The sequence below is a fragment of the Orbicella faveolata genome, unplaced genomic scaffold, assembly GCF_042242905.1.
Source record: "Orbicella faveolata isolate gen_17 unplaced genomic scaffold, um_ofav_v1 contig_3, whole genome shotgun sequence".
Classification (NCBI taxonomy): Eukaryota; Metazoa; Cnidaria; class Anthozoa; order Scleractinia; family Merulinidae; genus Orbicella; species Orbicella faveolata.
Window position 1 is genome coordinate 8,510,348 of NW_028301558.1, and position 21,949 is coordinate 8,532,296.

The following is a 21,949-nucleotide window of genomic DNA, read 5'->3' on the forward strand; positions in this document are numbered from 1 at the left end:
GTTTAGCAAATACATACCACTATGCTGTGTAAACCGAAGAAGATGAATGCGCAGTGAAAGAAGGCGGCCATTGTTTAAACGTGTCTCACAATTTCTCTTTTTGAAGCTTGTTTGTCTAATTATACAGAGTATTGACCGAATTTTAGTTAAAAGCGCTTTTCCTCAGTCAAGGCAATTTGATACCTGTATTTATTATCCATTCTGCACTCAGTGGAGTGCAAATATTGCGCAGAATAACTGCAAATATCCCATTTGTGTAGTACGAAAATGGTTAACCAACATTGGGAAGAATGATAGCTAACATTGGCTCTCCTGACCTCTCTCAGAGAACTCACGCACAAAATGTATTTCTTTTAGGTGTTTAATTAGGTTGCTTTGTCTTAGTTCCCACTGTGATAATCAGACCTCTATATACCACTTCTTGTGAATATCACACTACTTGACGCCGACCAGTTAACTCGAAGCTGTTTTTTCCTTTTTGTTAGTATCGTTGTGTAAAATAGCGGGTAACTTTTTCTTTTATTCTCTGGCTTGTATCCTGTATTCAGCGTGTCTCAGATTCTTGTAAATGAACTCCATTATTGCTGGCGGCTCCCTCCACTATTTGTTGTTCTATTTGTCTCCTCTGCTTATAATAGGAATGTTTCCATTCGGCTGAGCGAAGCGAAATGGAATAGAAAAAAGCACTGTGCTAAGTCTGTCAAGAAAGAAAAAAGTTGGATAATAAATCCATAGTCTGCAGTATCGCTGTAGATCTGCTATTATCATTTGATGCATATGGCCAAGAGCTCCACCACGTGACTTGCAAATAACTGCCTATGGACAATGTCTGCGCATGCGTAGTACCGTAAATAATATTCTGCTCATGCGTAACATGCATAATTGTAACCACGCTCCTCTTGTCAAAAATGATTGATCGCTTCCCTGAACTGTCAGAGAGTGATTTATAGTCTGAAATACATGTAGCGGGTACGAAAACGAAACTGTATTTAACGCATGGAGTCAGAAAATACGAAAGGAATTCTAATCGGAGAACTCTCACCTGTATCTTCGCGTTTTCGCGACTGATCGAGAAATTTTCAAAGGCAAATTTCCCGCAAGAGTCAACTGCACGCTTCTGATTGTTTTATAAACAATGAAAACACGCAACGAGCCGAGAAACTCCTTTAAATATGAATTAAGGAAACTTGGTGATCGAATGATGAAACAATTATTGTATTCGGTTATCGCAAAATATCGTGATTTGTCAGTGGCGATTGCCAAAGCCGAAGGCTGAGGTAAATAATTGATCTGCAAGACACTGACAAATAACAATATTTTGGTCAACGTCGTCCAATAATTGTCAATTCGCTCATCCATCTTGCCAAAATTTAGCAAAATTCGTAAGAATCTACGTATAGAGATGGTTTGATTTATATTTTACAGACGGATATTTTGAGCAAAATTGTTATTTATTAGTCTTACACTCACAGTTAATTTTTCCCTCACAGAGAAAAATTAAATGCACTGACTTGAGACGGACACACAGTGACTTGTTATAGGAAGATTAGTTTCGAAAAACATGATAAAAAACTAAAAATACTTTTCAGTCTTATTATTCCTTCTTTGCCAAGTCGAGCATTTTACCCACTAACATTTGTTTTTTGTACGTTGATAAGCTTCGTGGGGAAACATCGAAGCACTTACGGCTTGTCAGAGGGTAGCCTGCGTCGCAACCGTTCCCGTACGCTAAACAAAGAGCTTTTTTCGCATTCTGGCAGAGAGAAAACTGGAACGAGAACAAAAACAAAAAACAAAACAAAACAAAACAACAACAACAACAACAACAACAACAACAAAGAAACAAAAAAATGGCGAAGCGGTGGTTTGCTTTGGCCCCAATTTTTGTGCGACCAAATTTTGTTTGCTTGCCCACTCCTACGGAACATTTTCTGCACAGGCTAGTGCCGGTGGGTCAAGAAATCAGACCAGTAGCAAGACGACAATGATTGGGTTGGAAAGTCGGGGAAGAAGTGAGGGTGAGGAAGCTAATGGAGAGGTTCGAGTTAACAGGCCAGACCCCTCTCTCCCCGTGGGCTTTGATTTCGTCTGAACACCTTGTCGTCCCTTTCTGTAACTTATATTATCAGTTTGTGTCAACTTGTCTGGAATGTCGTTCGCCGAAGATTTGCCAAAAAAAAAAAATGATTTCAGTTTCCCAACGAAGTTATTAACAAAGTTTGCAAGGCTCAGAGCATCTATTACTATCCTGGAGAGGGTGCAAACTATAAGGTAGTTGATTAATTCCAGATTTTCCACTTGTTGAACCCTCAGCACCTACATATGGTGTTTAGAGTTTAGTTTAGGGGTTGTCATGAGTGAATTGCAATCCATTCGGCTGTGTCTATTTCATTTGAGTTGCCTTATCTTTTGAAAGGCAATTACTGACCGGCCTGACCGATGTCCTCTCCGATCTTTAACAAGAACCCATTCCTGTGTTAGTTGAAACTCCTTGGGTTGCGGGGCAATGCGAGGTGGACGAGGGTCAGTGTTCAGAGATCTTCAGATATCCCGGAACTGAATTTTCTTGGCTTCCTGTCTTGGAAAGAAAAGTTGAACGTCTCCAAAGATCTGCAATCCCCTGAGCGGAACTAAAATCCAGTCGAAATGGCGGCAACTGCAAATGAGAGGGACTTGGGTCCGAGACAGGCCCAATATACGGGAACTTTGAAAACCTCAATCAAAATGGCGGACGTCGATGATAGAGGTTCGGTCGGCGACGAAGAAGGAGGCAAAGATCTCTGGTATTAAGATCAAAAATGCTTGTGCATCGAGGTTAAGTTTGGGAAGATTGTAATAATGGTGCCTGTCTGTTATTTTTGTTCCGCAGGTCGGCGATTTTGAGTGACGTTTCAAGTTCAGCAAGCCGAAAACTTCCATCCAACAAGTCGATAGTACTGCTAGGTTCGTTTTTGCCCGCTTAACCTTTAGCTTTCTTTCATTCTCTTTTTCCGTTATCTGCATAGTCTTACAAAGTCCTTTCTTCAGGATACGATGGTTCAGGAAAAACGACGTTAATATCCAAGCTTAGAGGAAAAGAAGACGAGATTAGCAAGGGCCATGGACTGGAGTACACATATCTTGAAGTTCATGACGAAGAGAGAGACGGTGGGAAATCGTTTAACTCCAGACTTTAAACTTGGCTTTTTTCCTCCTTATTTTTTTTGACGCATCTCACAATAAATATTTTCTTGGATCCTTTAGACACCACTCGGCTCGGGGTTTGGATATTGGATGGTGACCCTCTTCACAGAAGTCTTCTGCAATACGCACTAACACCCAAAAGTGTTATGAACACTGTTATCGTACAAGTTGTGGATATTTCTAGACCGTGGACTATTATGGAATCCTTGCATTCGTGGACGGAGGTTCTGCGAGAGCATATTCACTCGCTGAAACTTTCACCAAAGGATTTGAATGAAATGGAGGAGCGAAGTAAGTAAATTTGAATTGATTTCGTAAAAATATATTTCGAATTGTGGTGGACACGATCTAAAAAAAAAATATATATTGCCATACAGGCGTAGCAAATTGACTTTATTTCTGTTTATATAGCTGTTTCGCAGACTTATGCAGTTGACACTTTGTAAAATGTCAAGTTTTATTTTATATGGTGTTTGTTCGTTCGCAATTTTAATTTTCCAAGAGGACGTCGTCTTTAATTGATAGCCGAGTCGTATCCTAACACATTCGGAAAGCCGTCGATATTGTCTGGGAAAACAAGAAGATCGAAAAATCAATGTATGCTAGTAAAAAGAAAGCAGAACTGTACTTTACTGTACTCTACTGCACTGTACAGTACTCAAGTGTTGTTGAGTTACGAAGCTCTAACGATTTGTACGGTTGATTTACCAAAACTACCATTTACTCGGCGAACAAAAAAATTTATTGGTTGGAAAGGAATGCTTGTTAATTGTTGGCGTTTATTTCACATATTTACTTTCGCTCTAATGTGATCAAAATGTTACCTGCGAGGCCATCTCGAGAGAGAAACTTGTTTTGATTTTGGTTTTAATGAGTGAGATCAACTAAAATGATTTAACAGTTGGGGGTCCAACCTCATGTTTAATTAATAGAATAATTTTAGTATTCTAGTCACTTTAATTTAATCTAAATGTGCATAATTTTCCAGTTCTATGTTATGATGCATTTTAGCCATTTAACCATGCAACCTGCACTCCGTGTGTGTGGCATTATCTCAGTCATTGTAAACAGAAGAAATTATCATTTTAGATAGGGTGATGTTATGAAGATAGCAGAATGTTTTGGGAGGCATTGTGTTACCCTGGTGCAAAGGCAGATTTTGTTTGAATGTGGTCTGTAGTCTTGTAGTGTCGCATTACTGATGTGAAAAATAGGAAAACATAATGGAATCTAGAATTTTCTTAATTATATGTACAGTTGTGTGTATCATTATCAATTCATTTGCAGCCAGAAAAATGTTTTACACAAATTATCTTAGTTTATATGGGAATCAAGTGATATTAAACTGTAATTTTTATTGTATGATCTGTCAATTTGATACCAAGCTGATTAGCTGGTACGCAACTTTATGATAACATTCGTTGAATTATTTTGATAAATAACTCATACAGGGAGATGTTATTCTGTTCTTTGTTTAAGTTGGTTCCTTTCTTTTGGTCCTTGAAGTCAGCAATGAAAAATGTATCAATGTACAGTATTTCATCAATTTATTATCCTGGGTTACCAAGCTTTTTTTGTATGGTCCTTCAGTTTTCAAGTTCACTGCACACAGTACCTACATGTACAGTGTTACATAATGAAGAAATTTTGGGCCATTTTAATGTGACAAAACAGTACATGAAATGTGCATTTCAAGAAAAAGAGACTAAATGTTATATACTCTGTTGCATGTATATTTTTGTGCTGGAAATCGATTGCTAATTAGATTGCCAGATCTAATTAGTAAACAGTGTATAGTGTATTTCTGGCTGTCCAAACTTTAAGCCTAATGGTCGTTCACATAAATTTTGCATCAGTTTTTCAAACATTATGATCTTTATGATACCATAAAATTCTGAAAGTAACTACCCTTGTTTGTTATCACTGCCAATAGGTACATGTACATGTATATTACATGTATAAATTCACTAATTGTATCTATAACAAAATTCTCGATCATGATTGGTTCTCCGCGTGCCTATTTATCATGTAATCGGCACGTGATCACATGGGTGTCCAATTACAGGTATCCAATTTGAACAATTGGATACCTGTAATTGGATGCCTATGTGATTTGCACATCAATTACGCACGCTTTAATGGCTTCCTTCGCAATGTTTCCTACAGTTTTCAAAACTTATGGAAAGCGCTACAGACGTTTTCGTTCAAAAGAAGTTCTCAAAAGACATTTTTAATTCCGAAATTTGTTATACGTACAATTAATTAGTAATTGGACCTTGTGTTGTACAATTCAGGGAGTAATCATGCTTGTGATTTCAAATCGGCCTTGTGCTTTGCACTCGTCCAATTTTGAAATTACTCATGCGATTACTCCCTGAATTGTACTCCACTCAGTCCAATTACTATTAAAAATTGACCAGGCCTGTGTTGTTCAAAAGGTGGATAATACTATCCACCATATATAACTATACAGCGGATAGCCCAGTTTGTTTTGTTAACACTTATTGACTGGAGAGCAATTTATCTGGTGGATAGCGTTATCTAGTCTTTCAACAACTGGGGCCAGCTCTTTGTCAGCTTAATGCAGGTACATGTCCATGTAACTAAGCTAGCAAAATATTGTGCTGGTGTAGCAGAGTTGATAGGTTAGAATCCAGCTCAAGTCTGATTTTGTTTTCAGTGTTAGTACAGTCGCTTGAAAAATCTCCATCTTATTTGTTGTAGTTGTGCGGCAATTTCAAGAGTATGTGGAACCAGATGAGTCAACTGAGGACAAAAGGAGGTCAGGAATAAAGGATGAGGACAAAGTTCTTCTTCCACTTGATGAAAATGTGCTTACAGATAATCTCGGTATACCTGTGGTAGTAGTTGTCACAAAGGTTAGTATGCAATATTTGTATAATTATTTAGACAAGAGTTCAGCTGTTCAATATATTTCTTAACGATCTGGAGATTAAATTAGGGAAGGAGGCACTTGGTTTTAAATATGCTGATGACTGTACGATTATTCAACTGTCCAAGTTAACTTTTTTCCTTAGTGGCCATTTGGCCACTGACTGTTCAGGTTTGGTTGCCAGTGAAAAATTTTAGTCGCCAAAATATATGCATAAATTAATAATTAATTAATAATAAATAATAATCTTATTATTATCAAACTGTATTATTAATAACATTTTCCTTGAACCACCAAGTAAATTGAAGTCCCGTTCAGTGAAAGAACTACCTGATGTTGATTCAAATATGCTTTTATTGGAATGATTGATGATCAAATGAAATAGTTTCTGATCACAATGAGAAAGTACTATATTATTGCAACAGTGTTGCGAGTTGATCACAATAAGATAGCCTCATTTGCAGCTGAATGGTGGAAAGTTTTCCAATGTTTATCAAGGCAGCATCAAATTCTTGCTGAGACCATAAAGTGAACACTATTTTTACCTTATCGCTTATGATCTTTTTTAAATGTTCAACCTCGTTTTCTGCTTGAATAAGCAAACGATATAAAACTTCATCTGAAAATTAAAGACTGCATTGAAATGGACAGAAAAGTTCACGCTCAAATTGTTTGTCATTTTGAATTTAATATGCGAACCGCAGAATGCGAATACTCAACGCGAAAATACTTTCACAAGTTTTAGGGCAATCACTAAGACGGATATTTTTTATTGATGAAATCTTTGACAATTTAAAAATAAACCCAGGTTCGTTCACACAAGTGAAATTTATTTACAACTGCAAGCCGCTTTTCATCACAGTTTTTTTTATTTATAGAATCCCCTGTGCTTGTGTTATCAAGTTTGCTGTAAAGTCAAGTATTTACGTGTCCACTGAAACAAAATACGTTTCTCAAATACATCTGGATGTTTCTCATATATATACTGTGGATCCTGTTACCGTCAAGCTTTCCAAGCTTTTGCAATAGGCCCTTTGCACGATCCGGTCACATGGTGCAAAATCACACATGCTGGTGAGCAAGTTGCGCAGTGGGACTTCCAAAACAAAGGCAGGTCCAGGTTGACTGGTATGAGTTGCATTGTTTTGGAAGTCCACTGCGCAACTTGCTCACCAGCATGTGTGATTTTGTACCATGTGACCGGATCGTGCAAAGGGCCTATTCCTCTTCTTTTTGATGGCAAATGACCGGATTGCGTGCGTTGTCTCACGTTTCCAGGTAAAATTGTCATGTGCCAAAGTTCAGTCGAGTGGAATGAATTTTGTTGTGTCCCAAGCTCAACTGGATGCAATTCCTTGATCTTTGTTTACCGTGTAACAGTTCACCTTATTCAGTCTCCATTTCTGTTGGTTAATATCCCGCAACAACTAGCTTTGCAAAGTGAATTCTTAATGCTCAGAACGTTTTTCTTTTCGCTCTGGGTGATAGTCCGCTCAAGCTCCTGACGCATAGGTCACGTTAATTTTAGTCGCCGAGCTGGTGACTTGCGTTCTAATTTAGTCGCCAGCTCCAAAATTCTAGTCGCCATGGCGACTAAAATGGTCGCAACTTGGAGGGTTGTTATTGCTCTGGTATATGATGATATAGATCACTCTGCAGACTTAATAAATCAGTTTGTACGGTGGGCAGGCCAAAATAGAATGAATTCGAATTCTACAAAATGTAAAGAGCTTATTATGCATAAAAAATGACACACTGCCGAGGTATACAATAGTATTTTAGGCATAACACAGACTAGCACAGTAACCATTCTAGGTCTCACATTTCAGCCGAACTGCAAATTCAGCACTCATCTTAAAGAAAGTTATGTAAAGCTAATAAATGCTTGTATGTCATCAGATGCCTCCGAAAAGAAGGATGTTGCCAAGCAGAAGTAGACCATTTATTCTCTTCCATAGTTTTACCTAATATTACTTACGCTTTATCTGTGTATGGTGCCTCCGAATCAGAGCTAACTATAGCTCAGCAGTTTTTAGATCGATGCTTTAAACGCAGTTATATATCCAAGAAATTAGAGATAGGTGAATTACTTAAAGTGCAAGATTATAGAATTTGTAGGAAGGTTTCTAATATCCCGAACCACCCTCTTAGAGCTAATTTCCCTGAGACTAAGATTACAAGATACAACTTAAGGAATAAATCTTCCGCAATGCCTGCCATTCACTCGGACCGTTTCAAGAATACATTCTTTAATAGGATAGTTTTTAAGTACAATGTAGCTTTGTAAATAGTGTACTTTTTGTATTCGATTTTTGTATTTGTTTCTATGTAAATATCTATCTTATTTAGAGACGTATTGTAGCCCATTAACATTGTTATATTTAAATGTAACATAAGATATGTAATTTTATCTTTTGAACAATAGACACTTTATTTATATATTTAGACAGTATACAGCATTCAACAATAATTGTTTTCAACTATGGAAACCAACATTAGATTTTCTGGTAAATGCACGTTCACAAAAAACAGCAACAACAACAACAACAACTAAACAACAACAACAAGAACAGCAAACCCAACCTGATTGATTCCAGTCGTAAAAGAAAGCTTCAAGCAAAACTGGTTTTTTGTTAATGGTTTGGTCTCAGTAGGTTTCTCCTTCTAAGCGATTCAACCAAAATTTCTTTATGGCTCTAAATTTGCCCAGCAGTATGTAACGAAAGTCCTGTCTGCTAAAGATAGTCCAGAACTACACATGTTCATAAAGTAGTTAATTTAATTGCAGGCTTTCGTGCAAAAAGGGTGTATATAGCATTTTGGGCCGATTTTTATTTTTTGCAGGATCGAACTAATTTTTGGCAGACTGACTTGTTTTGACATGAAAAGCATCGTTACGTAATTGTTTTTATTGATTTGCACTTCGTTTTCTTTTGGGCCACTGGATTGTACTCATCACTTACCAGATGGGTAAATGTACGTACTGTATTTAAGTATACATGAATACTTGTACAGTATCCTTGGACTTCTGGGTTGGCAGTTGAAGAACATGCACATCTAAGTCCACTCAGAATGGTCTTTGACCTAGCACACAATGCTTTCAACTTGCCCCTAAATGCAACCTGGGAAATCCTTATTTTCTTTACATCCTGCAGTTTTACAGTAGTACATGTTTTCTTTTGAAGAAAAATGTCTGGTATTGTCTGTAGATTACACTTTGGAAGTCTTGTAGATTGAACTAATAAAGGCTTGTTTGTTATTTTGTTTCAGTCGGACTGCATGTCTGCACTCGAAAAAGACAGAGATTACAAGGAAGAACACTTTGATTTTATTCAACAGCACATAAGAAGGCACTGCCTGAAGTGTATCCATGATACATGTACTTAACTGTAAAACATGCAACATGGAAAAATGTTGTACAAACCCATGTAGTATGGTCCTGCAATTATAAAGTGACGGGCATGTACATGTAAAGCTGTTAAATATTGTTCTTAATCACAACTATTACAATTAAGTTTACACTAGAGTTACAAAAAAAACAAAAAACAGTCTACAGAGTATGTTCCTACGCATTCAATCTACACATTACAGACGACCATCTTACAGTATGCTACATAGTACAAGTACACTAATTACAAGACAATATTTAGGGGTTGAGCTGGGGGGGGGGGTCCTGGGGTGCCCATGACCCCCCTTTGTAAGCCTTTTTTAGCAAGCAACCTACAACAGGTGGCATACTAATCATACTGATCATTCTCCTCATCCCATAGTATCTACATGTATTTTCCTAATTTGCCACTTCCCAGCAGGACATGAATTTTGCAATATAAATGTACACTGTACATATTATATAAATATGATGGCCTCCTCATTTTCCCAATGCAACAACTGAAAGTTGAATTTGACATTGATCAAAGAGGGTATGCAAAATTTACATGCATGGATGTACCATACAGGGTGATTGTTGGTAATTGCAGACTTCTTACTGTGTACAGTAGAAGGCACATGTGAAAAATGGTGGCTTCTCTCTGCTTTACACATGGGCATGTCGCTTCTCATGCGATGTGCCCAGTTTACAGCTTTTACAGGTACGTAGACATTTTCTGCTCTCTGAGCCTGGCTTTTCACAACTTGTCTTGTGGGCAAGTCTTAAAAGCATGTCTTTGTACATGTATGTTATAGAATTTACATGTACAGTGTGAGACATGTTTGCAAAATTGAGATATTTGCAAGTTCATAGCCAGTGGGGCATAGTGTTCCAAGTTAGCTTTAAGCAGGGCTTGGAAAAAAATGAATTCCAGCTTGCCTTGGACAAGTCTTAGTTTGTTAGATTTTAATGATTTAGTTTGCAGATGACTTGTCTTGCCCTTTGGGCAAGTGAGAATAGATAGATAGATAGATAGATAGATAGATAAACTTTATTTAAACACGATAATAATTGAAGCTAAAAGCTTGTGGGGTCGTGTATTTAAATTTAACTTTGCTAAAAATTTAAAATTACGATTAAAATGTTTAGATTACAATTCCTAGATTTACAAAAAGTGCATGCTCAAAAGGAAAATCTACTTGTCTCAGACAACCAGATGGCACTTTTTTTGAGCCTTGTTTAAGCTCATGCACAATGTGATTCAGTGAAAAATAAGTTGACATTGTTTTATCTCAAATCCTTGATGCAGATTTACTTGTACACCTGCAAAAATAATGTGTGTCACAAATTTGTGTCACAATTTGCAATTTGCATCACTGACTGATTAAAATCATTCTCATATTTTCTTGTTGTTGCTTGTCTTCCTTGACACATGTTAGATGGTGCCACCTTGTTCTACACATCTGTCAAAGAGAATAAGAACTGTAGTATATTATACAGATATTTAGTTCATCAAATATACGGTCTGCCATTCAATAGCCCTGCCCTGGTTGTGGAGAAGGATTCAGTGTTCATGTAAGTAAATATTTGGTCTGGAGTGAGTAAAAATAATGTTTTATACAAAAATTTTGTTTAAATGTCTCTATACATGTAACTGGTAGGGACATTATTTTGTTAGCTCAACAGTAGTCATCAGGGCTGTCATTAAGGGCTGTAACCTTTAACACCTGTTATGGCTGAGTATATGTACGCTTGATTTTCACTGGACGCTATGGATGAGGTTGCCTGTTGTTGGTAGAATTCACTCACAAAATAACAAGTTTGCTATGGGTGTGGAGAACAAGGCTACGGGTGACTCGGAACTTAAAGACAGTCCTGTTCATACAGAGGATGGCAAAGGGTTTGTTTGTGACACGTGATGAAGGCAAAAATCATTGTGTGACACGTGAAAAGCATTTAAAAGACATAGAAATGCACATGATTTGCAAATTTAAAGGGGAAAAAAACATTCAAGAGCATCTGAGATGTGTGAATTTTGTTAATTAAAAATTTAAGTGTGAAATGGGAACACAGCACTTCCTTTGCAACTCTCTATACAATGTACAATTTTCAGTAGGAGGAATGATGTTTTGTATGTACATGTAACTATCAAGGAAGTATTATTTTTTAAAGTGAAAACTTTCTGTGCATTTTCAAGGCTTTGGGCTAAGAGAACCATATAAGAAAAAAAGGAAGTTTTTTCAGTTGCACAAAGATAAAAGTTAGGTGCCTGTGGTACCCTGCGCTTCTAGAACACAGCCCTGATTTCCTAGGGATTGCACTTGGCATGTTCTGGCTTTGAGTTCTTGGTTTGTTTCTTTGTGCTTCTAATCAATAAGTTTTCTACATGACTGTACTAATCAACAATCTGGGTGACTATTACATGTAATAACCAATTTTACAGTGTAGGTGTGCAAACTATAAACAAATAATAGTTTATTTGCTATTTTGCCATTTTGATAACCCGAAATAAATTACTGAAAGAGCTTTGAAAGAGCTGCATGAAACATTGAAACTCTAGAAATTTCCAGGGGGAGTGCCCAAGGCCCCTTCATTACAGAAAAGGGTGACCTCCCTCCCTGATCCTCCTCTTCCTACACGACGGCTGCACCAGCTGGGCCAACCCATCCTTGGGGACCTGCCTGATAAATGGTGTGACTCCCTGCTCCAAAAACATAGCTGGAACATGGCAGTGCTGTATTATAAAGGCAACTACTGCAAGTGAATATTAAAGACAAATATGAACTGGTCATGCAATCATATTTATTATTAAGATCAATGTGTAAAACGCCCATGGGTACAGACTGCACCTGCGAAATTCGTTACTTTTTGAGCTCTACTGTAATTACAAACTTTTTATGCAAGAATATTTAAATGTGCAATCTAACATTTCAATGCCGTTTTCGTTACAGCCCAGCAGGATGGGATTCTATAAAGAAAATCAACATTCTGAGCGAACACTTAAAAGCAATCCAGCCTGAGGATGCATTTGATGATCACATCGTTAAACCACAGTTGAGAAAGGTAACGTTAAATAACATCAGTCAGGAGCAGGGGTGTACAGAGTCTGTAGTCTTCAGATAGTACTGTATGGAAATCTATACATGTACCTCTTACTAACTTCGTCTTCTTCACTGTACTGTAAGTTACAGTTTAATTTTTTTCCCTTTGATTTCTGGCCCAACCTGAAGCGTGCGTGCCACAAATCAAAGAGGAAAAAAGTGGGGATCTGTAACTTGTCTTACATGTCCTGTAGGGACCAAGAAGACGAGGCTGGTAAGGTATTTGTTATATTTTTATTGTGTGTCTGGTAGGCTCAGGAATGATTTCTTTCCATGTAGAACATTGAAAGCAAAACAAGTCAACTTGAAATCGTTGTTAAGTCGTTAGCACATTTGACTTCACAATTTGAAGTGCTGGTAAAAGACAGTTTTAAACTTTTACAGTAAGCACTTGGCGATGAATCACAAAACACTTTGGCAATAAAAACAGCTTTAGATTTTAGCAGGCCGTACAGTAAAATGCAGCTTGCTTAATTGACCAATCTCAGTGTGCATAGTAACTGACAGATATGATAAGTAAAATTAAGTAGTTTGTAGATCTGAATAAAGGAAGAAAAATAGAGATTTTGTGTGGAAAAAATGAAAAAAAGTCTGGAATTTTTACCAGACTGTGACAAGTACTGAATTGCAAAGTGAAATCTTTGTCATCTGTCTTAATAATTGGACTTAATGTGCTCCTTCCAATAAGTGTCCCGTTCCTAACAAGCTCTCACCACCAGTGCTGTTTCTTAATAAGTGCCCACATTCCAATAGGTACATCTTACATGTACCCCTTGAAATTATTATCAAGTATTTTGGGAAATGCACTGGTTTGTCTTTAGTGTCTGGATGAAGAAAATAATGCGTTGGAAAAAAAAACTGAGAAGAGGTCTGCATATTGTTCAAGGCTGTGGTCTAAGAAAAATTACGAGGAGCCCAAAGGTTCCTAAAAATGAAATCCTGGGTGCCCTGTTCTTAAGTTTATGTGAAAAAAGTCAGTCTTTCGAGTTGCCCAAAGGCAAAAGTTAGGTGCCTATGGCACTCGGGCGTTTCTAGTGCACAGCCCTGTTGTTACGTTCTTAGATTTATTTATATGCTACGTGAAGGCTGATTAAGGTTAATATAGGATTAAAAGATTGCTGTACAATGTAGATACACATAGTGTTAATACAAGGACTTTTCGAGTTATCAAAAACATCGTAAGTGTTTTCTGCTATAATTTAAGTGGTACATTTTATTTACTGGTGACTGACGTTTGCTATTTCATTTCACAGCCAATACAAGACAAAGAAATTCTTGCAGAGGACGAGCAAACATTCCTGACAAAACAACAGGTTAGTTTGCTATTCAAGTTGTAGTGTAGGCATAGTGTAGCCTATACTGTACTGTACAATCACATTTCTAGACTACGAGTGGTCCCTTTTTTTGCGTAGTCCTTCGTGCGTGACGGTCACGCTCAATGCACCAAACGAAAGGGGAACTGCTTGGATTCTATCACATGTATTAAGGACGGTGCCTACTTTTGTTAGTGCCCACACGTTTTGCGCATCACGCAGGGCATGGTTTAAGCGCCACGCGCGCGCTGGGTTGACATGACGCAATCAACTACGCTACCGAGTACACGACTAAATTGGAAGCAAAATTTTCCTACTGTGACCAAATCAAGTTTAATGAACCTGTACTTAAACCAGGAACGTCAGAGCAGCAGCATATCGCTAACCACTAACTGTTAACGTCTTCCAGCTGAAAAACTAGCTGTTATCTGTCGAAAATTATACTGAAATCCAACTGTAAACATGTACCTACAGATGGCGTAGTGCGCGCGTAAAACAAGTGCGAGATACACAAATGTTTTACTTACTGGGGTGGTGACAGGAAGAAATGTAACAGGTACCACAAAAGTTCAAAAAAGGATCAACAACTTTAAAATGAAATATAGGTGGCAAGCCTATTCAGCAGGTGATTAGTTTCTGGTTGTGAGCAAAAGATATTTAGACTGTATTTTAGCTGAAACAGGAGAAGGCTGTCAGAGACACTAAAAGTGCTGTTGCAACGATTTTGTTATTAAAAACATACCAAAAATGGTTTTTATGTTACCATTTACCATGTAGTTTTCAGATCTTTATAAATGTGTTTGCTTTTCTGTATGTAAAGGCGAATTCTAAAGAAAGCTGTGAAGAAATATCCTCTCCTTCTATTTTCAGAAAAATGCTGATGTCAGCATATTTGTTGAGATTCAAGGCTAATTATCTCGAAAAAAATGCGTGGCTACCCTCTTTTTTCTTTGTGGATTCCGATAGCCCTGCAAAAATCTACTTTTTCCGCAAGGTCCTAACCTGGCGCAAAAACCTTTGTATTTAGTAGGCACCGTCCTTAATTTTGTAATTTTAATTACAATGCAATGTAAACACTTAAAAAAGTGCCCTATTGCTTGAAAGCAATAGGGTAAAGGCAATTGGGTACTTTTACCGTGTTTACATAGCATGAGGATGGCTGGGAGAATTCGAGTCAGTTTGCGAGACAACTTTTGAGAATTCTCCCAGCCCCCAAGTGTTAAGATGAGGCTATGTAAACATGGAAAAAGTGCTCTGTTGCTTTTATAAAATAATTGTCAAAAATACGCGCGAATCTAAAACGTCACAACCGTGTTTACATACTCTCATTTAAACACACCTATCGACCAATCAGAGCGCGCGCGTAGTAGCTCAGTTATTTTATAAATAATATTGTGATCTCTCCTGTAATGGTGACAATAAGCGTGGTAAGTTTTCTAAACTATACTTTTCTTTGACTAGTCTATCATATGACCCTCAAAGCATTACTACATGCATATTAAGTGTCTCTTATTTTGACGTTATTGTGTTGTTATCCATTGTATAGCAACTGCTTCAAAAGATGCCTGCAACAGTAGCATCTGGTATAGCAAGACAACAACCGGTGAGTGATGGCCATCTCTTCCTATACTTACATGTATCTCTGAAAGTCAACTCTTTTCTTGTTATTTATCAGCTTGGACTGAGCTCAACTGCTCAAGTGAGGGCACTTAAGGTTACAGTATACCTTCAGGGGTGTCTCGCGCGCAAGCGATGTAGCGCGTGCAGTTTAAGCTGTAGATACCTAAACCCCTATACCAAATTAAAGCTTATGGAGCTGGCTATCAAACTATACCAAGAATTTTGAAAGAAAATAAATTGTCGAATTTTTCACGACCACTAAATGCGAGCGCCCGAATCACCTTTCGAAAGCTACAAGTCAAAGCGAATTTCGTTTTTCGCCAATTTAATTTTTTCCTCGGTTTCAGGGCCCAAAGCGCTTAAAAAACGTGTCTGCGTTTTGGCATATTCGATTGCAGTAAAAAGTTACAGAACATTTTCGAAATAGGATTAAAAAAATGTGGAGTGATCGTACAAAAATCGCTCTCGAAGAAAACGTATTTCGAAATTAACAATTCCCAGACACGCTTTTGTATTTTATATGTTAAACTAGCCACTGTCCAAATTTAAGAGCAATTGAACAAATTCCCTTTGAGTTATAACTCTTTAAAGTGTCTGCTTCAAGTGAAAAAATTTATTCGAGAAAACAGCGCTAAGAAAAATTTTCTGCTTCCCGAACAAACTCCGCCCACAAACGCCTTTAACTGGGTTCTCAGGTAACTAAGCCAATCAGTGCAGGGAAACTTTATTACCGTTAACCTCCTGGTGAAATTTACGCGCGAATCTCTAAAAAACTCTTGTGTTTCGCAATGCGCTCAAGGAACCGAAGGCAGAGAGATAATTTTTCTGTAGCTCGGTTTTTCTTGAAGCTGGTCCAGCAAAATGGGGAAGACTAAAAAGGATACGAACGCTAGAGTGGCTGAGCGATGGAAACAAATAAAAGACAGCGCGGAGAGCAACTGTGTGTGGGCAACTGTGCATGGATAATATTTCAAATGGTCTCAATGAGTCCGACGATTCGTCGATATCGGACTCATCAGAAGAGTCTCTGTCAGCATCCCTGTTATTGCTGTCAAGTTCCGAAATTTTTACAGAACCTTTCTTTTCTCTCACCACGAATATTTGCCCGCCTTATACGATAACTATAGCTTCATCCGCGTGGCGAACTTTCGCTTCTTCACTCATTGATGTATTTTCATTCGTTCTTCGCTGTTTTCGCTTTTTCGAACCGGTCCATGGTTTAAACGTGGTCTATGTTTACTTATAACTTAATAGAGACACGCCTAATATCAAAAATGCTGGGTAGTCAGAACAACAATGCTGATCAACTGAGTAGTCAATTCGTGACATCCATATAGGTAATTCCCGCGAAAATCGTCTCGGTTGATTGCATACGTGCCATAGGGCTGTCAATCAAGAGGTAAACTTTTACTTCCGGTGAAAACGTAAAACCGCCATTTCTCCGCCAATATTTAGCCTTTTTCAAAAATTTTTTTCAGAAATTAGAGATTATTCTTCGACCTCTGTTTTGACCCAAAAATCCAAATTTGAAGAAAATTGCCGACCCGAAGGTATACTGTAACCTTAAAGAGCTCAGTCGCGTTTTTTCTTTTAGTTATATTGGCCAGGTACAAAATTACCTCTAAATTGAAGGAAACCTAAAATAGTAGTTTAGTAAGATAGGTTAGCACCAAAGAGACAGAAATGAACCATAAAAGAACAAGGATGGTTGAGGATAGAGAAGATTAACACGGATTACAAACGACAAACTTGATGAATTCAGGTTGAACTTTTCAAGATGAGGTAGCTCGTTTAATAGAGCCAGGGGACTTGTTCCCATCTCCTTCTATGGGGCGTACCTGTAGGAAATCATGGTAGTGGAATTCAGCATTGCTAAGTCTTGGATCTGTTTTGCTGATTGTAACTGCAGTACCATGAAACTAGTCGTTCGTTGTTTAGTTCTAGTTGAGCAGAATGGAATGGGAACTTGTGTACCCAAGTGTGAAAAAGTAAACTTAAATCTGTAAGGCTTAAACTATGGCTCATATTGTTAGGACATTCCTAAGCCCCGTGGTCCTGGGATGGGGAGTCCCAGTGGCAGGATAAATACAGACAGACGGCCTTCAGCTGGAATGTCCCCAGGACCAAGAGGACCAAAGGTACATTTTCTTTATTAGTTCCAACAGTTTAGTGGTCATTTATTTCAACAGTGGGAGATTTCTTTTAACAGTAATAGACGCACTGTCCGTACAACTCCTTTTGATAGCAAGCCCCAGCTCTTGAGGTTGTGTTGGGTTTCATATTGTCTTATTACACACAGAGATTTTTCATTTCCATTTGACGACGAGGACGAGGTGGAAAATACAAAAATAAGTTTACAAGTTCTCTAAGTTGATTGTGTAATTGGTAACCGGTCGTTTCGCCCGGCAGCCAGTTCGCCACACGTTAGTTCGCCCAGATTAAATTCCCTCCGCCCGAACGGAAAGTTTAAAGAAGGATGTGATATTTTTTCCCTTTAAACTAGACAAGCGAAAAAGACGACATTGTGGGCATTACGAAACAAAATTACACAAAACATGTTTATTTCTCGTTCTCTAATCCATTGACTACGGAGCTCAGTAACAGTCTGGGTGAACCGACTATTCGTCCGGGCGAACTGACTTTGGGGCAAAACGACCGCAATTCTTGTGATTCGCGACCCAACGTTCTAAAAAAATACATGAAAAGCAACTGAAACTGGGTTTACGTCGATAGGTTGAAGGTGGGAAACCAGGAGCAGGCGGTGCGGCCAGTGAAGGAGTGTTGGCAAATTTCTTCAACTCGCTCCTCAACAAGAAGAGCGGGACTGGTGCGGCCATGGGGCGAGGCGGCACTGCCGTGAGAAGCGACGCCGCTGCCGAGTTGGATCGCATGAACAGAGCGAAGAAAATGGTGCCCCAGGGCAACGCGCCCAACGACACAACGGAGTCATCGTAGAAGGTGTAGCAATTCCTTTAGTAACCCATAGTAGAATATACAGACTGTTATTGAGCACGCATTGCGTGCCTGTGGAATTTATTTTGTATAAAGCTAGGCTATTATAATTTGTTCAGGTCCAGATATAAAGGTGTTCAGAAGACAAGTAGATGAGATGTATACGATACAAAGATATGTCGGGGGAATAGTCAGTAGCCAAGAGGAAAGCCGTGGTATGTGATCGATCGATCGTCGGAAGCTTTAAGAGAAAACGTAAAATAATGCGAGAAATGAACTGTAAGCTACAATGTAGAAAGCGGCTTTCCATGGTAACTAGCATAAGGTTACTCGAACAGGAATTTGTGCTGGTATGAAAAACCTTTTCCATTTTCCTTCGTCGTATTTGTGATGGTTTATGTCAGTGTGTGCGTTGCCATCACTCTCGTATTGTGTACTGATGGTTTTCTCAGCAACCCAAGAAAATAGAATTGGCTGATGGCGCCGTGAGGAAACTGAGGTGTAAGGTTGCTTGACTTCGTCGGCCGTTAAAGTCATGGTTTTGTTGTCAGCAAACGTTGATCAGATGAAGTAAGTAAGGCGCACGTTCGTCAAAACAAAACAAAAAAATGGTTACTACAGTTGTTAAATACAATTTAAGGCCGTGTTCTTGCTGATCTTGTCAGTGCAATCAAGTGAACGACGGCTGTTTTTGGCAAATCTCAGTAGAAAAACTCGGCAGAATTTTCGTCTTTTACTATCCTATCAAAACAAGGCTTGATCAGTCGCGAGTATTCGATAAATTGTCTTGTCAGTATGGCCAAATAAGGTTACATCATGTTGCCTAGTAACTTCGATGACACGCAAACCGCTGGCTCGGATAATTTTCAGAGATACAATTCCGATTGAATGATGTAGCTTTGCTCTCGTGCTTGAGACGATGAGAAATCAAATCAATTCTTTCCTTGTTCTCTGTAGTTTTGTTGACCCAGTTTGTGAAGGCCGAATTGAACGTAAACGACAGTTGCCGAAATAGAGTTGGATGAGGGTTTTGTTATTCCTTTATTTACTCTCATCCTACTCAACAAGATTGTGTACTCAATGTGGCTGCACGAAGTTGTACACGCGTCCGGCTCCTTCTCGCAACACGTTGCGCAACTCAACAACGTTTTTAAATAGCAATGTATTGACACTGCTGTGCGATAATTTGCGAGAAAATGTTTTCCTTAGTCATGACCTTAGGGTAAATTGTGGACATTTAACTGAGCATCCCTCACGCATCTTAAATTTAAATTATTGGTCTGAGATGTTTTTCTATTCATTCGGAGCTATCTCCTGTCAGTTTCTTAACATTTTATACGATCGATATTTTTCTGGATCGTAATTGTTCAGTACTAGTTTTGGGTCGGATAATGTTGTGTAATTTTTCGCCGTCGTCTGCCGCAGTAATTTGAAATAGAATTTTATACCTAAATTCCTTTATGGACTGTTTGAAAGCGGTTATATTGCTCCCAGTGGAGGCTTTCGCCTCCCAGGATACTATATAATGTTCTAGTAAAGGCTAGGGTATCCCTATTTGAAAACTGAAAATGGTGCTTGGAAAACCTTTGGTTTTGTGGAAACAACGAATTAATGTAACGTCACAAAAGTAACATATCAAACAAGAAAGGCCGTGTTTGAACGCATTTCCAAACACCGAGAAGAGAGTTGAAAATACGACGCGTAGCGGAGTATTTTTGACGAGCTTTGAGGTGTTTGGAAGTGTGGTCAAGCACCGTCGTTCGTGTTTGATATATCTTCCCAACCGAAGCTAGCCTGCGAACAGGCTCCCGGTGAGGACGGAAAAAAATTTCGGAGAGCGAAGCGATCGGGGCGGGACGGGGGAGCCTGTAGACTTTGTTTTTGATGTGCCTATCCGCCCTTGGTGATTAGCCTGTAACAAATCAGTCAATGAGGTAATTAGACCTGTCAAGAAGCTACATTTTCTGTACCTGCAAATAGTTCTAATCGACCTAATCAAATAGCCGGGCTGGGCGTCATGATATAGAGTGCAAGTTAGCAACATGTTCACGGAATATTTCAAACTTTGTACCTCCTGAACTAATACTTAGAGAACTTAAAACATATTTTGGAATACTGAAATGAGCCTGAAGAAATTATAAGCAAATGATAGAGGTGTCAAACTCTGCGAAGCGACAAGCAGATAACAGCGGAAAGTCCGGATGCCTTTGACCTCTAAAAAGACTTGCTATAGTACCGCCAAACGGCTCCACTCCACTAGCTTCTACTTCAAATTCCTTTCCATAACAGAGCATAAAGTACCCTTCAGAATCACTTGTGAAATAGCGAAAGTCGAGAGACCGAAAATTAAAAGAGAACGGCAAATGCACTATTGTGACGAACCGTAGGAGTCATGTAATTTTACAAAGATCTGTCAAATATTCATCTCAAAGAAGTCAACAATCAGCGATTTAACCAATCATATCATTATACCAGGAGCTGGTATCATAGAACGGGGGGATCAATGAAATGTCTACAGGCTCCCTCGCTTCGTTCGGGCTCACCGGGAGGCTGTTCGCAGGCTAAACCGAAGCTAAAACTAAGGAGAAAACGGAGAAATAAAATTATAAAAATCTATGCTACTTAGAATCAGATATTCAAACATCGTCACGGTTATGATTTCCTCTGTTTAAACTTGATGAATCAGTAATATGTTCGAGATAGTGGCTGACAACAGTTTCCAGCGTATTCTATCCCTAATACTCTGATGGTCAATACTTTCTTTCTTTACCAGACGATGCTAAAATAATGGTATCACACAAAAGCCTAATCATTGGTTAATGGGTTGTGGTCATACGAGCGGGCAAGATGGACCTATCTTGCCCGCTCGGCACTACCCGCCACGTCCCGCAAGAAACATTTTTTCCCCGAAAGCCATATAATAAATCCTTTATTGACTAAGCTTGTTCAGTCAAGATGGCTTGATATTGGCCTCATTCTTGTTTTGCGAGTTTATGGACCTCGACTCCGTCTCGGTCTATAAACACGTAGAAAAAGAACTTGGCCAATATCCAGCCATCTTGACCTCACACTTGGTCAATAACCCATATGTATTGTTTTTAAAATATCGGCGCCATTGCTATGGTAACCTGTTACGACCACAACTTGGTCATAAGCTTGTTCGCATTTGTGTATTACTAATATGTTAACATCTCTTGGTAAAAAATGTACCATCGATTCCCCAGACCGTAAGATTAACTGTTGGAAAATGCTGGAAAGTGTGGCCGGCCACCTTGACTATTACTTGTTCCTGATAACTTACAATTCAGCAAAGTTCAATATTTGCGAACGATAAAGCTTGTTTTGGAATAGTTTTGCTGATCAAAATACAGACTTCATGACCGATGTTAGTTAGGTTATTTATTGTATCTCTGTGTACAGTCTGCCCAAAGGTAAAAAGCTGTAAAATCGTGTAATAAACCGTCTTAAATGTATCCCAACTGTCTTGTGTTCTGTTGACTGTAACTGTGTGTGTTCAAAA

The 21,949-nt window shown here is 38.6% G+C and overlaps 1 protein-coding gene and 1 pseudogene across 1 annotated transcript; both read left to right on the forward strand.

Annotated features, from left to right (window-relative positions):
- Positions 1–2,680: 2,680 nt before the first annotated feature.
- On the forward strand, positions 2,681–21,902 carry LOC110059108 (cytoplasmic dynein 1 light intermediate chain 2-like). Its single transcript, XM_020765790.2, has 12 exons — positions 2,681–2,783; positions 2,870–2,943; positions 3,028–3,147; positions 3,244–3,474; positions 5,908–6,062; positions 9,347–9,440; positions 10,883–11,018; positions 12,395–12,506; positions 13,798–13,857; positions 15,404–15,460; positions 17,511–17,615; positions 18,211–21,902. The coding sequence occupies exons 1-12, from the start codon at positions 2,725–2,727 to the stop codon at positions 18,430–18,432; spliced, it is 1,425 nt and encodes a 474-aa protein (XP_020621449.1). The 5' UTR covers positions 2,681–2,724; the 3' UTR covers positions 18,433–21,902.
- On the forward strand, positions 6,269–9,343 carry LOC149106248 (uncharacterized; annotated as a pseudogene).
- Positions 21,903–21,949: the final 47 nt, after the last annotated feature.

Coding starts and splice junctions, on each gene's coding strand:
- LOC110059108 (XM_020765790.2), top strand. CDS start 2,725: ATGGCGGACGTCGATGATAGAGGTTCGGTCGGCGACGAAGAAGGAGGC. Junction 13,858..15,403: donor CATTCCTGACAAAACAACAG/GTTAGTTTGCTA, acceptor TCCATTGTATAG/CAACTGCTTCAAAAGATGCC. Junction 15,461..17,510: donor GTATAGCAAGACAACAACCG/GTGAGTGATGGC, acceptor TCATATTGTTAG/GACATTCCTAAGCCCCGTGG.